General features: G+C 46.4%; 2 protein-coding genes across 5 annotated transcripts in view; one reads left to right on the top strand and one right to left on the bottom strand.

Moving 5' to 3' along the window:
• Positions 1-1,828: 1,828 nt before the first annotated feature.
• On the bottom strand, positions 1,829-6,417 carry TRAPPC2L (trafficking protein particle complex subunit 2L). Of its 2 annotated transcripts, XM_090063887.1 has the most exons (5): positions 6,308-6,417; positions 5,788-5,960; positions 3,030-3,117; positions 2,787-2,866; positions 1,829-2,006 (listed from the first exon to the last, which is right to left on the bottom strand). In XM_090063887.1, exons 1-5 carry the CDS (start codon positions 6,338-6,340, stop codon positions 1,961-1,963), a joined length of 420 nt encoding a protein of 139 aa, XP_089920013.1. In that variant the 5' UTR covers positions 6,341-6,417; the 3' UTR covers positions 1,829-1,960. The 2 variants fall into 2 exon arrangements, with proteins under 2 accessions (XP_089920013.1, XP_089920011.1); XM_090063885.1 differs by lacking the exon at positions 6,308-6,417 and having other exon boundaries at positions 5,788-6,070.
• A 4-nt stretch (positions 6,418-6,421) lies between these two features.
• The window catches only part of GALNS (galactosamine (N-acetyl)-6-sulfatase), a 51,414-nt gene continuing 42,596 nt past the window's right edge, over positions 6,422-15,239 (top strand). Inside the window, exons 1-5 of one of the 3 annotated variants that reach the window (XM_090063882.1) lie at positions 6,445-6,580; positions 8,742-8,877; positions 9,341-9,464; positions 10,737-10,811; positions 12,162-12,264. In XM_090063882.1, coding sequence (XP_089920008.1) covers positions 8,869-8,877; positions 9,341-9,464; positions 10,737-10,811; positions 12,162-12,264 — 311 coding nt within the window. In that variant the 5' untranslated portion in view covers positions 6,445-6,580; positions 8,742-8,868. Of the gene's footprint in view, positions 6,581-8,741; positions 8,878-9,340; positions 9,465-10,736; positions 10,812-12,161; positions 12,265-15,239 lie in introns of those variants that run through there. The other 2 variants (XM_090063881.1, XM_090063883.1) reach the window with 2 other exon arrangements.

The raw sequence follows: 15,239 nt of genomic DNA on the forward strand, positions 1-15,239 counted from the left end.
GCCAGCCTATTTGAGGTAAGCGTGGCCCTATAGTTTCTGGGGGTTTGATTTTCCAGTTAAGACTAATTCACCTTCATTTGTCCAGATGCCTGCTCAGTCATTCAGAATAAAACAGGAGAGGATGGGTATTACCTACATTCACTGCGTTTTGCCTATTAAGCTGGGAACATGTACTAACTCACTAGCAAACCTTGCCAAAACTAAAATGCCATGTCAGCACCCCTTCTGTCCACCATACGTGCTCATGGATAATGCAATGCAACTCTTTTTCCTCACGCTAATTTTTTTAGGATTAAGCCCATGCCCTGTGTCCTGCCTTTGGCAAAGGACAATAATGTTCCTCCATCTTCATGGAGACATTCAAGCTGCTTTCATGTCTCCTTCCCACCTCAACCTTGGTCCTTCAAGCCTTCCTCAGCTGGCTTTTGCAGCAGCCCCTCTGTCACTTGCCTCTGGAGCCTGTCCACAGCCTTGTTGGAAGGTAGTGCCCAAAACTGGCTGCCGTCTTCCATTTGCCCAGCATGGAGGAGGGTGGTACTACCACTACCTCAATCTTATGTACACAGCTTCTCTTACTGCATCTCCAAGTTGCCCTCTTGCAATAATGTCCTATTACCAACTCAAGCTGCTTTTGTGAGCCACTCTAAGCTTCTTGCTAATGCTACTGCCAAACTGCATATTGCTCCTATTCTGGATTTGTGCATCTACATGGTTGTTTTTTTCTTCCCTATGAGTAGAACCTTACATTGGTCTGAATTTCAGCCTGGCAATACTCCCATTCTCAAATTTATCAAGATGGGATCTTCCTCCCAGGCTCCATGTGGCTGCAACCCCCTGCTTTTCTGTGTCATCTGCAAATTTGATGAGAATAGTCTGTATCCTTACACTGCAGTCATTAATAGCAATGATAAATAGCCGTGGACCCAAAAGCCTAGCTCTTTGAACTGATCTCAAGGTATAATTATGTCTAGGTTAATGCAATTAAAGCAGCTGCACATTTTGGGTGCTGTCTAAAAGTAGATAGAAAAAAAATAGCTGCCAGTATATTGTTGCTAATACCTCAGCACAGCATGGAGGATATTCAGCTACTTGACATACTGCTGTGAAATGGAGAAGGGTTCTTATGATCCTAAGGGAAAAGTAGAGGGGTGGCAAAAACAACCCCTCAGATGCCAAAAGCCCCCTTTAAGTTGTTGTACAACTGCAGTCTTGGCTCGTAACCATCATCACATGGGATTTAAGCAATAATACAGACACCGGGTGTGAGCTCCTGTGTTGCCTCAACTTCCACAGGAGGGGACCTTTGAGATCTTGGTTTGATGACTGTCGCTGATGGGTCATCTCCATGCCTTCAATAAAATGAAGGAGTGTTTTTAAGGGGTGAAGATACTTAAACTCCTAACACCATGGTTTTTAAACAGGCCCAGTGAGTTATGTACTGAGCACTAAAGCCACTGTTGCCTCTTTTGCAGCAGTTTGTTGTTGTTTTCCCTTTTGGTAGCTGCAGGCTCCCCATACTTCACATCTCACTGAGGAAGCCAAACTGGAATAAGTGCAGTTGGAAAATGTGTTGAAGTGCTGTTAGTGGTTTCAGCAGTACAACTGGCAGCTAGTGTGGGAACAGCTACAGCAACAGATTGTCTGGGCTGCATTTAGTACTGGTAAAGCCTCTTCTAAAGGCTACAAGAAGCAGTTGGTTAAAGCAAAGATACTGCATGATGCTTGAGGAGGAATATATGAATCTGCTATTGTTAGGGGGAAAAAAAATTAAGCTCTGATTATCAAGTCCTCCCCTGTGACTTGCTAAAGAGAGACAGACATGGGTAGCTCCCGCTAGTATCAGGTTTATTTTATATACAGGAAGTGCAAAGGCTGTATATACATAGCACGTCATAAACACACACCTCTGTACAAAAGAATGGTCACAAGCAACAAAAGGGAAGGGATAGGAGCAGTTGCTTCAGCACACCTGCATCATCATGGAGGTCACCATGTTATCAAAGGCCCTAGAGAAGGAAGAGCACAAAGTAAAGCATTAAACTGGGATTGCTCTTTTACAAAGCTGTGCTGGTAGCAGGTAAGAAACCACTAATGTTCTTGAACAGAAGGGCTTTCCAAGGCTTAAGTAGAAGTTTTATTTTTAACCAATGAGGTGGTCCATTAAGCAGTTATTTCAGCTTCAATAGAAGGAAAGCAGAGCTGCCTTGCATGCAGGCTGGACTCAATGCTGGGAGTCTGAAGCCTGATCTTCCACCTGCGGTAGCAGGATCTCCCATTCACCATAAACCAGAACTTAAAATGATGGGCAGCACTCCTTCAGCTGCTCTGGCCTCTTCCCCACAGGCTGAGTTTTGCATAGCTGCAGCCTGCCCCATTAGACATGTCTGGTGAACATGACTGCAGACAAAGTATGACTTTTCCCATGCTTCAATCAAAAAAGAAAAGAAAAAAAGAAATCTGGTCATTTAGGAAACAAGCTTTTTCTTTTCCTTTTTTTGAGTCAGCATTTTTAGTATCACAGGTGTGAGGGTAAAGCCTGTGGAAAGCAGGTAAATAAAGTCTCTAATGAGGAGAGTGGAGACTTGAGCCTTCTATTACACAGCAACTGCCCAAAGAGAGCACAGCTGCATGTTTTTGGAAAGGAGCTTTGCAGCTCCCAGTTTTTAAACTGATCACCCACTGAAGTTCCATTCTTAAGCACTAAATGCTATAGAGCTATCACTAATAGCTCAGAGTCCCAGAAAAGCAACAAAAATCGAGATGATTATCAAAAGCAGCCCACTCACCTGGAATGAATACACTCCCCAGGGTTATAGAAGGGGTTGCACATGATGTCTGTGTAGGAGTTGTGCAGCTTTCGGAACATCTGAAAAAGGATCATGGTTTGATTTTTTTTTTATAATTAAAACTTAAAAAATTACTGTCAGATTTTTTTCTTGTTTTTTTTTTGCTTCTCAGCATTTTGTGAATCGGTGGAAGTAGCAAAAAATAATGATTTAGCAAGTTACATTCAGATTTCCTGCACTTACGCTGCGGATCTCATTGTCTCGAAGTGCTGTGTTCGAAGAATCTACCACCATAACAAACTTAACCTTGGAATTTGTCACGTAGCCGTATCTGCGCAGCTGGTTAAGGAAGGTATTTCTAACACACACACATAGCTGGCAAAGCTACCAAGATAAAACTAGAATACAGTCAAGGGAAAACAAAAAAGCCCCACAAGGGGAGGCTACCCTCAAACTATTCACATTCTAAGCCATGTTTGGGGGAATAAGGACAACAAGTCACAGGCCTTGGTTCCCCCTTCTCTACTTCGATGGCACCCTTTGTGATAATTTATCATCACCCATATGCTTGAGAATTGTTCATAAACTAATTTAAGCAGGCAGAAGCGAATGTCTTTATAACAGAAGAAATCTTGCTTGCATCCAAAGGCACTCTTGTTTACTGTCAGCAATTGCACAAATAGCCTTCAATCGTGGTTTGTGATTAATTCCTTTGCTGCAGCAGTTTCTGAGAATCAGCTCAACAGCTCTAATTATTCATGTCCATTTGGGCAATACCCCAGACCCAGTGACAAAAATCTTACATAAATGAATTAACAGCTTGGTAGTGAGACTACATACCAGGCATCCATTGCATTAGTTAAATTAAAAATGTCCTAACTTTTTAACTGGCAAAAAGGGAAGCAGAAAAGGTTTCTTTGGCTGGTTAAGTGACCAGCTAGTTTCACAGGTTTATCTTGCTAGCTTCTGATGCAGTCACAGTCCTGAAATACTGATTTTATAGAAAGCAGAACGACATGTTCCAAGAGTCCTACTCCCCTAACCAGCACTGCTGGGCAAAATCCTCTGGCCTCATCACAGACCTGTTGTCACAACTTTAGTTAAGTGAAGGATGAGGTATGAAACCTGACCCAACCAGAACTAGACCTTTCCAGTTGTCAGCAACAGACAAGCAAGGCCAAGAATAAACTGAACTGATGCTAATCATTGACAAAGCAGCTGATACTTTAAGCCACTCTTTGGCATATGGCCTGGAAATTGCTCTGCAAGACCAGGCCAACACCAGGGGCCCCAAACAGGAATAGAGGTTCCCTGGGAGAGCAGTCTGCAGGGCAGAGTGAGGAGATACAAGCACAGGTGCATGCTGCTGGGGAGGTTGGATGCCTACTTCTAATAACACGTTCTGGTACCTAAAGACTTAAAATAGGGATTTTTCATAAAATAAACTTCAAAAATACAGGACTGGATATTCCATCATTTCTGTGAATCCACATACTTCCCTCAAAGTGAATGAAACTACCCATTTACAGCAGCCAAGGAGATGATCCTCTGTAACTTGCATCATTTGCAACCGTCAGTGATTAATAAGGAATCTAGCTTATCTAATTTTAAAAAGGCCAAACAAGACCACATTCAGACAAGTCATTTGTTTCTGGCTTTATTTTTACTTTTTCCTTGCTGCGCTGCATGTGTTTCAATGCCAGGGAGGCTGGCTTCACGGTTGGAAGGGACCTGAGCAGATCATCAAGTCCGACCCCCTGCCATGGCAGGAAAGAATGCTGGGGTCAAATGACCCCGGCTAGGTGTACATCCAGCCTCCTTTTGAAGACCTCCAGAGTAGAAGCGAGCACCACTTCCCTTGGAAGTTGGTTCCACATCCTAGCCGCCCTGACAGTGAAGTAGTACCTCCTGATGTCTAGCCTGAATCTACTCTCCATCAACTTATGGCCGTTATTCCTTGTTACTCCCAGTAGTGCTCGGGGGAACAGGGACCCCCCCAATGCTTGCTGGTCCCCTCTGACTAGTTTGTAAAACAGCCACTAGATCCCCCCTCAGCCTTCTCTTGTGGAGGCTGAACAGGTTCAGGTCCCGTCGCCTCTCCTCGTAGGGCCTGCCCTGCTGTCCCCTGATCATGCGAGTGGCCTCCTCTGGACCCTCTCCATGCTGTCCACATCCCTCCTGAAGTGTGGCGCCCAGAACTGGACGCAATACTCCAACTGCGGCCTGACCAGTGCCGCATAGAGGGGGAGGATCACCTCCCTGGACCTGCTCGAGATGCATCTGTGGATGCATGACAAGGTGCGGTTGGCCTTCCTGACCGCATCCCCACACTGCCGGCCCATGTTCATCTTGGAGTCAATGATAACTCCAAGATCCTTTTCTGCCTCTGCGTTGACAAGAAGGGAGTTCCCCAGACAGTAGGTATACTGCTGCTTCTTCCTCCCCAGGTGCAGCACTTTGCACTTGTCCATATTGAAACCCATCCTGTTCTCATCCACCCACCCCGTAACATGTCTAGGTCTGATTGCAGCCTATTCCCCCCTTCTAGCATGCCCACTTCTCCCCACATCTTAATGTCATCTGTGAATTTGAACAACATTGGTTTAAACCCTATTGTTTTCCCTAGATTTCTCTCTCTCCTGGATGGTGGAAATAATTCTTTCAGTTTTAGGTTTCTCAAAAGCTGGCTTTTGCAAAACTTAAACAGAAGCAGCACTTTTAGTTCACACTTGCAAACTCACCAGCTGTTTCAGCCAAACAGTCGTGGCTCATATCTAGGATCTGCTGATCCCCCTAGCACTTGTCCATTAAAAACCAAGCTGCAGGGCTGTTATTTCACAAAGCAAGATTGACAGTTGCAATGTCAAGTGATGCACTAGTAAAATGCACAGCCAGAGTCTATTTCAAGCCTAATCCTATGCTCAGTGCATTCAACCGGAATTTTGTTTGATTAAGGAGGGACCTGCCCCTGTAGAGAGCAACCGGGAGCTGTTAAAGATACACTTTGTAGTCTTCGGTGGGGTACAGGAGCCCCAGGTAGAGTTCTCTCTGATCAACGAGCGCCTTCCCCATTGCCGAGATCTTCTCATCCACCACGTCCAGGGAGGTGTGCACAGTGTAGTGGAATTTCAGCTCGTTCTCTGTGGGGACGCTCCGGATGTACAGGGGGTAGTTCTGCAGAGGAGAACAAACCGGGCTAAGCAGCACAAGCCACTCCATTCCTGACTAGCCCAAGCCATGGGGACGCTCCCCATCAGGACCCACAATCCCTCAGGACCCCACCCCCATCCCAACCTCCCAGGACCCCCAACACCCCCCATCCCAACCTCCCATTTCTTCACCCCCTCAGGAAGCTCCCCACCAGGACCTGCAATCCCTTAAAAGTCCCCAGCCCCCACACCCACTCAGGACCCCCCAGCCCCTCTACACCCTCACCCCCTCAGGACCCCCCAATCCCTTATAAGCCCCCAGCTTTCAGCAGCCCCCCACCCTCCAGCCAGTCTAGTGCCCCGCGCCGCCACCTCCTTGGCGATCACGGCGATGCAGACCGCCATCTTGGCCGCAGGTCACGTGATCAGCGCCGCCGGGCCCGGCACAGGCTCGCACCTTCCTCTCCTCCCGCCGCGTTCACGTGACGCGTTCACGTGACCGCGTCCTCCCGGAAGCGGGGTGCCCGGGGCGCGGTTGCCATGGAGAGCGGCCTGCCCCTGCCCACCTGGCTGTGTCTCTGTTGGGCCCTGCGCCTGGCGGCGGGGGGCGCCCCCCCCAACCTGCTCCTGATGCTCATGGATGACGTGAGTCCCGTCAGGTTGGGGGCAGGGTGGTCGTCTCAGCTTAGGGGGGCAGGTATGGAGGGCTGTAGGGGTGGTCCCCTCAGGTGGGGGGGGGCTGGTATGGGGGAAGTGGTCCCCTCAGGTTGGGGGGTAAGCATGGAGTGGGGGGGGGTCATCTCAAGTTGGGGGTGCTGGTGTGCGGGGTGGGGGGCAGCCAGGGGGGTAGGGGAGCTTGTTTCCTGGAGGGGAGGAGGGGCTGGGAATCACCCCTGGTGCTGGGGGGGTCTCATTCCCCTGTGTATGGGGGGCCTGGGGGCGAATGAGCAGAGATCGGGGCCGGGGGGTTGGACTGTCAAATGGGGACTGCCTCCTTACTGTCTTCTGGACCTGGGGTCAGGGCAGGTCGGACCCCGACCACAGTCTCAGCCTCAGAGGTGGCCTCTAAGGATTGGCTGCTTCTCCTTGAGCCCCTTCCAGACTTTATGTACTAATGGTAAAGAAACAGAAAGAAATTCCTGGATCTCGTAGTTGCCGCCCCTGCAGCGGTGCGGCATGAGGTCAGTCCATGCAAAACCCAAAGTCTCGCAGTAACAGGCCTGTATTTTGCTTCCCACCCACGAGCAGTCTTGCTGAAGAGGAATGGGGCCACTCGTGCACATTCAGTTAAGCGCGTGCACAAGTTTCTTTGCAATCAGGGCTCCCACACCTCCATAGTTTATCTAGCAGTCTATTCATAGACACCCTCGTGACTGATTGAGCAACCATCTTAGGCAAATTATTCCAGTGACCGACTGATCACGCTCTCAGAAAATGGTTCCTGTTTTGGAGCTTGAATGTCTCATGCTGCTGCTACTCGATATCCCAACCGTGACCTCTTCAAATAAATGTCGTCACCTTTGAAGCATCCCAGTCAAGCCTTATCCACACAACGCTGAGTCTACGCTAGTGACAGCTCAGGGCGTAGCTTATGAGAATAGGGAAAGTCAAGCCGGCTGTGTTTGCTGAGGTTTCACAGTTAAAATGCAAACGTAGCAACCCTAAAGCCTTCAAAGTGAATCCAGAAACAAAAAAGAAACTGATGTTATTCATTTCCTGTGTCCGAGCAGAGAACACACTGAATAAATCAGGAGCAAAAGCAACCGCAGGTGAAACACAGTCTCCTTCTTAGGCACTTAATCACATAACTAAATTACTAGTCATTTGGCAATGTCTCCAGGTTTTTTCTCTTCCAATCCCATCTTTATTCCCTCAGATCCATGCTTGGTGCAAGTATATTGTACATAGCTTCTTCAAGACGCTTAAAACAAAGTGAGGGTGCATGAGGGACAGAAGAGGTGTGCCCAACTCAGCTCTCTCCTGGCTGGCTCCACTATGACAGTTCAATGTAGGGATAACAACACCATATTTGCAGAGTTTTTGCCCCCCTTTGCAGTTGGCTGATTTCATCGGCCAGGCTGTACAATCCTCCAGCTTCTGCCCTGCATTCCAGCCATCTGCCCAGCAGCTTCCCACTCCGAATTATTTTTCCCCAAGTGAATCTTGTAATTTTCTGATGGAAAGACCTCTGAGACAGGGATAATCTCTTCCAATGTGTTTGCGCAGCACCAGGCATAATTATGCATGGATCCCAATAGGAGCCTGCGAACGTGGCAGTAATATAAATAATAAATTCCCGGGTGCCTCTGCTCCCTTCCCTGATTTTTCTGTAATTCCTTTGCTTCCTGCATTTGTGTCAGAATTTGATCAACGTACAACTCTTTCCTCCTTCCTTATAGCTAGTAAAGATGCTGAACGATGGAGAACATGGCATTGACCCCTGCAGAACTCCTCTTAATTCGACTTCTTGGTTTTATGTTGTACCATTTAATTGCTCTCTCTTCACAATCCATCAGCCAGCTCTGTACCTGTTCCACAACATTCTCTTCCAAGCTGCATCATTCTGATACCTCTATTAGACTCTCAAGCGGGACCACACTAAAAGCTTTCTCAAGACCTAGATAGATTATGCCCTGTGTTTCAATTGCCCACCTGACACACAACTGAATTAAAGAAGCTGTTGAGTTTCCAAGGCACAATATCATCTTTATGAAACCATAGTGCTTAAGTGCTCATTAAGTTGTTGTCTTCTAGGAGCTTATAGCTTGAGTCACTTATTTTTATTTGCTTCCGTATTATTTTTCAGTGCCGAAATTAGGCAAATGGGTTGGTAATTTTCTAGAGTTCCTAGGCAGGAGCTACGTAGTCACATTGCTTGAGATAAAGGCTTGGAGCCGCGCCGTGGTGAGCCTATCAGCCTGCAGAGTGAAGTGATGATGAGGGTGAGGACAGCATGCTTCTTTCAATAGTTTTGCTTTAAAAAACTCTGGTGTCCTTGTTCCTCCTTTTGACCTAGACTTTCACCGAGCACTTCTGACTGGCTGTGTACAATCGTTTAAAAGGTGGGGATAGGACAGGGGGCCTTATGACCAAGAGAATGGAGGAGGGCTGAAGGGGCTGAGTTTTTGCTTCTGGCTTAGTGATAGATTTATTGTGGGGAACTATTGGTGAGTCACTCAATCACTTTCTCTCTATCTGTCAATGGACATCATAATGGCTCTCTGTTTCATGGGGGTAGTGAGGATAAATTCAGGTCGTGTGTGCGAGGTGCCTGTATACAGTGATGACTTAGCCTGTATATGGGTGAATTAACCTAAAAAAAGCAAAGCTGGTCCGGATGGCAGTACAGTAGTTTATGCAGAGGTCGAGCTGTTCTCACATCATATCGGTGCTTGCTTTCTGCAGATGGGCTGGGGTGATTTGGGAGCATTTGGAGAGCCTTCTGAAGAAACCCCTAATTTAGACCAGATGGCTGCAGAAGGGATGCTCTTCCCAAATTTCTACACTGCTAACCCTCTGTGCTCCCCATGTAAGTAAACTTCACTTTTAAACTAACATGTGAAATTGCCACCTTCTGAGAAAGTTGGGATGTTTGCCAGCATCTGACACAAGCTATTAACCAAAGCAGTGATTACCCTGAAGGCAGCACTGGGGTTTGATGCTTTGATCTTGTGTTTTGTTTCCTTATTTTATTCATTTAAGGGGGAAAACCGACATTCATCCATTTTGTACAAAGCAGTAATTTAGCCAGCAAAACACTCCAGTGAGAGACTTTCTCCTTTTTTTATTTATTTATTGCGTTTTAGCCCTATGGCCTCAGCCACAAAGATATTTTTGTCTTTAGGAAGCTGAGCAAAGTCATATCTACACATGGGTTGAACAAAAAAGTTCACCCTGGGCCTGATTCTGTTTTACACAGCACTCCCACTGACTTTTCTACATGGAGCAACTTGGATTCCTGGCTGTCATTGTTGATGGTTAAGAGAGAGCATAGAGAAGCAAAACCTTTCAGGTCTCCCGACATGCCAATTTTGCATCTTTGTCCCCAGTGCTGTTTTCTTTTTCTCATTTCCAGCCGACACGTGAAAAATAAAAGCAAACCCAAGAGCTTTCTTGCTGGGTTCCCTTTCAGGAAGCACATGGTTAAATGTTTTCAGGCCATCGAGATTCAGGAAAAGCACTGAAACACCTACCTAATCCATTGACAGCAGCAGGTCTTAAGTACATGTTTAAAAAGTTGAGCATCTGCTTAAATACTTTTCTGAGTTGGGGCCCTACTGTCTGTTGTGCTTTAGTTGGACATCTTCCTTTTCTGTTCACAGTAGGAGTAGATAAATGTTTGTGCCAAGGCAAGATAATCCACTTTAAATGAAGTGAATGACTGATTTATGTGAAGTGTCCACCCCCGGCTCACTGCTTTCTCCCTTCCCTAGAGGTTCTGTTGTTTAAAGGTGCTGGAGCAGAAGGGCTGCTGTGTTTCCTTCCATGAGGCACTTGTGTTTCAGCTGTGGGTAAAGTGCTTTCTGCACGTAAGGGCCCAGGTCCCAACCTCGTTCTAATGGGCACAGCTACATTAATTCCACTAGCATCACTTTGACTTGATGCTAGAGCAGTGAGATGAAATTTGTCACATAATCCAATGTAAGAGGTGAGGAACAGTAACATGGCAGTAGGCAATGGCAGGAAGTTCCTCCTAAGCAGCAGTCTACCTGTCCCCAGCCAAAATGTGATGCCACAAGGCTGACAGTCAGTACTAAACACTCTCTTTCTCTGTCCTCTGTTTTGCATGTTTTGTCTGCAGCCAGGGCAGCTCTGTTGACTGGCCGCCTCCCTATCAGGAATGGCTTCTACACCACAAATGCACATGCTAGAAATGGTAAGAACATTGGTGCCGCTTCTCCTAGACACGCACTTTCTCTACCTTTTCTATGCCTCTGCAGCAGGTGTTGCTAAAAATTGGGGGTTGGCGCTGTGCTTTTCCTTCATCCACCCTCCAAGAAGCACGTTTTCAGAGCAACACAAAGGGATTGGCATGCAGTGCCACTCCAGTTAATAGGAACAGGTGTGAGACTTATTGCTTCCTACTCTCGAAGCTGAAAAGGGAAAACATCTCCAAATGTTCCCATTAAATAAAAAGACTTAAGTTGAGTTGTTAATCTGTTTGCTTCTGCTGGCTGAGGAGATGTTTCCTTGCGCAGCCTAATTGACATTCAGTGAAAGAGGAAAGTCATGCTGGAAGTGGCATTAATGGGGTAGGTTAAGGAAAAGCTGTTGAAAACCCAATCATGTAGAAATAAAACCTTCTCAGCTAGTTAAGAATGGGCAGTTCTGTAGCACTTCACTGCCTGGAAAGAGAGCTTTCCCACAAAGGTCTTGAAGGAAGGTACCAACTCACATTGCGTTTGGGTTAATTTAGTTAGTGTCACTGGTTCCAAAGTAACGGGGGCGCTGAGACCACGTTCACATGGACACACGCTTACAGCTGTGTATCAGTCCATTCAAATGTATTTGGGTGTCCCATAGCTAAATGATAGGGTGCTACAGCAGAGCAAGTAAAGGCACGTCACTGCAGCCTGAGCTGACTCAGCTCTCATGGGTAGCTTTGGAGGCATGCAGATGTGCTGCCATTCTTGTTTCCTGCTGTGCCTGCCCTGACTGTTTGAGCCTACTGTGTGAGTAAACTGGGATGAAGCATTGATCTTTTCACCTAGTAAAGCGAGGGTTATCTTACCACGAATATGTGAGAGGCCCTGTTTGGGATCTGCCAGTGCACTTTGGGTGTTTCCGTATTCTTACATTTATCCTTTGATTTATAAGAAGCCACAAATTCTATATGTTTCCAGGCAGTTTGGCAGAAGTAAGTCTCACTGCCCCATTTGAGCCCTCTGGCATTCACTGTCCTCATGGCCACTCCTTTCCGAGGGACCTGTATCCTTAAATCAGCCAACAACAGCTGGGTTCAACCCCTGGTTCTGAATGTTGGTCACAGTGTGGAGCAGTTTGAAAGGCTCCCTTTTCTGTGATGGCAGAATTGCTGAGGGAGCTTGGCCTCATTACTTCCTGGCTTGGGAGAGTTGAATCCACAAAAACAGTGTTGGTGGCTCATCCAACCAGGCCCAGTTTCCGGTCAAGTTAAATGATGCTTCTGATGAGTGGCTAAAAGCTTTCATGGCCTGCTTTCCAATGTGAGTGAAGAGTCAAAAATCCATGGTTTTGTTTTGCACAGCCTACACACCACAGGAAATAGTAGGGGGAATCCCAGATTCTGAGCTACTGCTTCCAGAGCTGCTGAAGAAAGCAGGATATGTCAATAAGATCATTGGCAAATGGTAACCTTGTTTTGAGTTTCTTGCTTTGTGTGTGTGCGTATGTGTGTGCATGCACCTGTGTGTGTTTAATGTGAAGGGGCAGTGGGAAAATCAGCTTGCAAAAACTTGTTTCAAGCACAGATGTCTGTCTCTTGAAATCCATGCAAGATCTTCCCCCCTGCTGTGATTAATTTCAGAATTGAGTGCTGTCATTATTAAAGTAAAAGCCTCAACCCCTTGTGCTCTCATCCGTGCACCACAATGCACTTATTTTCATCAACAGTCACCACGATGTTCTGTTGGAGTATGTCGCTAATACCCAACAATTTATTTTACATCGACTCTCTGGAGATGCATTTGACTCCTACACTGCAATCTTTCTTCGGTGTTTTGGGGGGTAGCAACTTGTTGAGGTAGAAATAAGGTTGCATCCTGTAAGGGCTAACAGGCTGATATTAGGGCTATGCAAAAGAGTGGCCTAGCCTAGGAAAGCAAATGGAGAGAGTTAAGAGCAGAGACCAGAGCAAGCTTTATGCCAAGGGTTTTTAAAACATTCTGGATATGATCCTGTTCTCATTGGAGTTTTGTCACTGGCTTTGACTTTTATGGGTGCAGGACAAGGTCTTGGCAAAGAAAACATCAGAACATAAGCAGTCGGGCCAGTGGCCTATCTAGCCCAGTATCATGTCTCCAACAATGGCAGAAATGGAAATCTTGGAGGGAGAACATGGAATGGGACATGTTGAGAGTGACCTGCTCCTTGTTCATTATCCTTCCTGGCATCCAGCATTACTGGCCTAGGGATGCCAAAAAACCCATCTCTGACTGTTCTGTTCAGCACCTATTAGTAGATCTAAGAAGGACTTCTGGAAATAATTCTTATTGATCATGGTAGCGAGGTAGAGTGCCTGGCACCTGTAAAGGCAAGCTGGGGTAGGAAAGAAGCGTCTGAGACACTCGGGCCAGCTAATGCAATTGCCTTCTTTGGAATTGCTGGTGCAGTTGTTAGAGAAGCTACTGGGTGTAGCGTGTGTGAATTTCAGTAAGGAACTTGAGTGGTGTGATGAGTCCCATTGGGTTTCTAGGTCACTGCGCTGGTAATTCACAATTCAGCATAGTGCTGTAATAAATAAATGCATAAATAATAACATCAAAGCTGCATAGGTACAAGTCTGATACTGCTGGGTTCACAAACAAAATCTGAATACAGAGACCTTCCGGAGGCAGCAGTATCTGGGGAGTGGGGTAGTCCTGTATGGGACAGTAATGGGATCTATATTATTTTACAATTTCATTAACGGGCTAGAGAAAGGTGTTGATTGAATTGCAATTGAATTTGCCAGTACCAGAGAAATCATGGGGAAAACAAACTAACCTAAAACAGTGAATTATTTATTAGCACAAATCCAAGTGGCAAAGTGGCCAGGAAAATTCAGATCAGTGAGCTGAATGCAATGAGATGGAGTTCGGTACTAATAGATGTAAATTCATACACCTAGGGAAAGGAAATAAACAGCACGGATGCAGTTTGGTTCCAGACAGCTGTCTGGAAGGACCTGCAGGTGGTGGAAAAAAGCAGACTAGCTGTGAACTTGCAGTGCTGTGTCTTTGTGAAGCTAAGAATCATTGTATTGGGCAGGCCCCAAGACTTGTGTAGTGGAGTTGCCATCTCTGATGATTGTTAGCATCAGCTGTTTCTCAGAGGGGGTGCAAGAAACCCTGCGGCAGGCAGATGTGGGATACCATGTCCTCCATGAAAGTCTTTTCCTAATAGGGATAGGTTTCAGCCTGAAAACAGGTGGCATTATATCCCTCCTTTAAGTCCTTTTCAAATGTTTGGCTGGCATCCTGGGGCAGAAAGTCCAGTCTGGCTATGCCTTGTGTGAGGTGGGGGGAAAGGTATTTTCTTTGCTCAGCTTAAACTTGTTGCCTTTCAGATCCAATGAATGTCCCCTTACCCTTGTGCAGTAAAAGGAGGAGAACGGAAGTATGCAGCCTACCCATCCTCCAAGTGATTGATTGGTGTGCTTTCTCGTTTCCTCTGTTCAACTCTTGTAAAGTCATCTGCCCCTTCTTTTCTCTCTCGCTGCATAAGAGTTTTTTCTGTTCTCCTAATCCTTGTGAAATGAGTGTGTGTGTGTGTGTGTGTGTGTGTGTGTATTACGGGGGGGAAGGAGGGGTTCCCACGTGTAAAACTGGAGACAAAGGTTTTACTTTACCCAGCCAAGGTAAGCACAGCAGGAATGATGAGGTGAAGTGCAGCCCTGATGCACCCCCTGGGGTTACATCATGGATTGGTGTAATCCAGCACATGCATTTCTGGCTCCCAGAGTTCAAAGAATATACAAAGGATGGCAATAAAAGAGACTGGGTTAAAGATGACAGCTCAGGGGAGGAGACTGAAGTAATACATTTATATTTGGCTAGAAATGTCTCCCGTGGAGACAGGGAGGGAATGACAGTTCCCTCAAATACCTTCTGGATAGCCTAAATGCAGGAAGTGAATTATTCACAGTCCTGGAACGTGAGGCTTGGGAATGAGCAGGAGCCTGGAGCCAAGGAAGGAGGGTCCAAGCTATACATTGGCACGAAGCTGTTCAGCAGAGCAGCAGCACGTGTTTTCTGTGTGTCTGTGCATTCTGCAGGCCTCATTCTCACTTAGGTTAGGGTTCGCTTTACTCCATTCTGTAACACAAATGCTTTCTTAAACTAAACTTAAATGCAGCTAACAATTGCACGGGTTTTGTGGCTCCTATGTGCCTGAATACAGCAAAGATGCCTTGGTGCAGATCGTGCAGGCCCCAAGTGAATGTTATGTATATTTTTGCTGTGTGTTCTGGGTGGTGGAGCAGACCCCACCTCTGCTGAGGGGACCATAATGAAGATGGCATCAGAGAAGATGTTAATAGGAAGGAACTAGAAAAAAGCAAAGGCCGTTTGTCTCCAGCAGTCTCTCAACTATGGATTAACTCTTGCAGGCAGCTCTGTGTGGACTC

The sequence above is a fragment of the Crocodylus siamensis genome, chromosome 9, assembly GCF_052110815.1.
Source record: "Crocodylus siamensis isolate JL-2025a chromosome 9, ASM5211081v1, whole genome shotgun sequence".
Classification (NCBI taxonomy): domain Eukaryota; kingdom Metazoa; phylum Chordata; order Crocodylia; family Crocodylidae; genus Crocodylus; species Crocodylus siamensis.

Coding starts and splice junctions, on each gene's coding strand:
- TRAPPC2L (XM_090063885.1), bottom strand. CDS start 6,005: ATGGAGTGGCTTGTGCTGCTTAGCCCGGTTTGTTCTCCTCTGCAGAAC. Junction 3,118..5,787: donor CCCACCGAAGACTACAAAGT/GTATCTTTAACA, acceptor CCAGCTGCGCAG/ATACGGCTACGTGACAAATT. Junction 2,007..2,786: donor GGGGAGTGTATTCATTCCAG/GTGAGTGGGCTG, acceptor TTCCTTCTCTAG/GGCCTTTGATAACATGGTGA.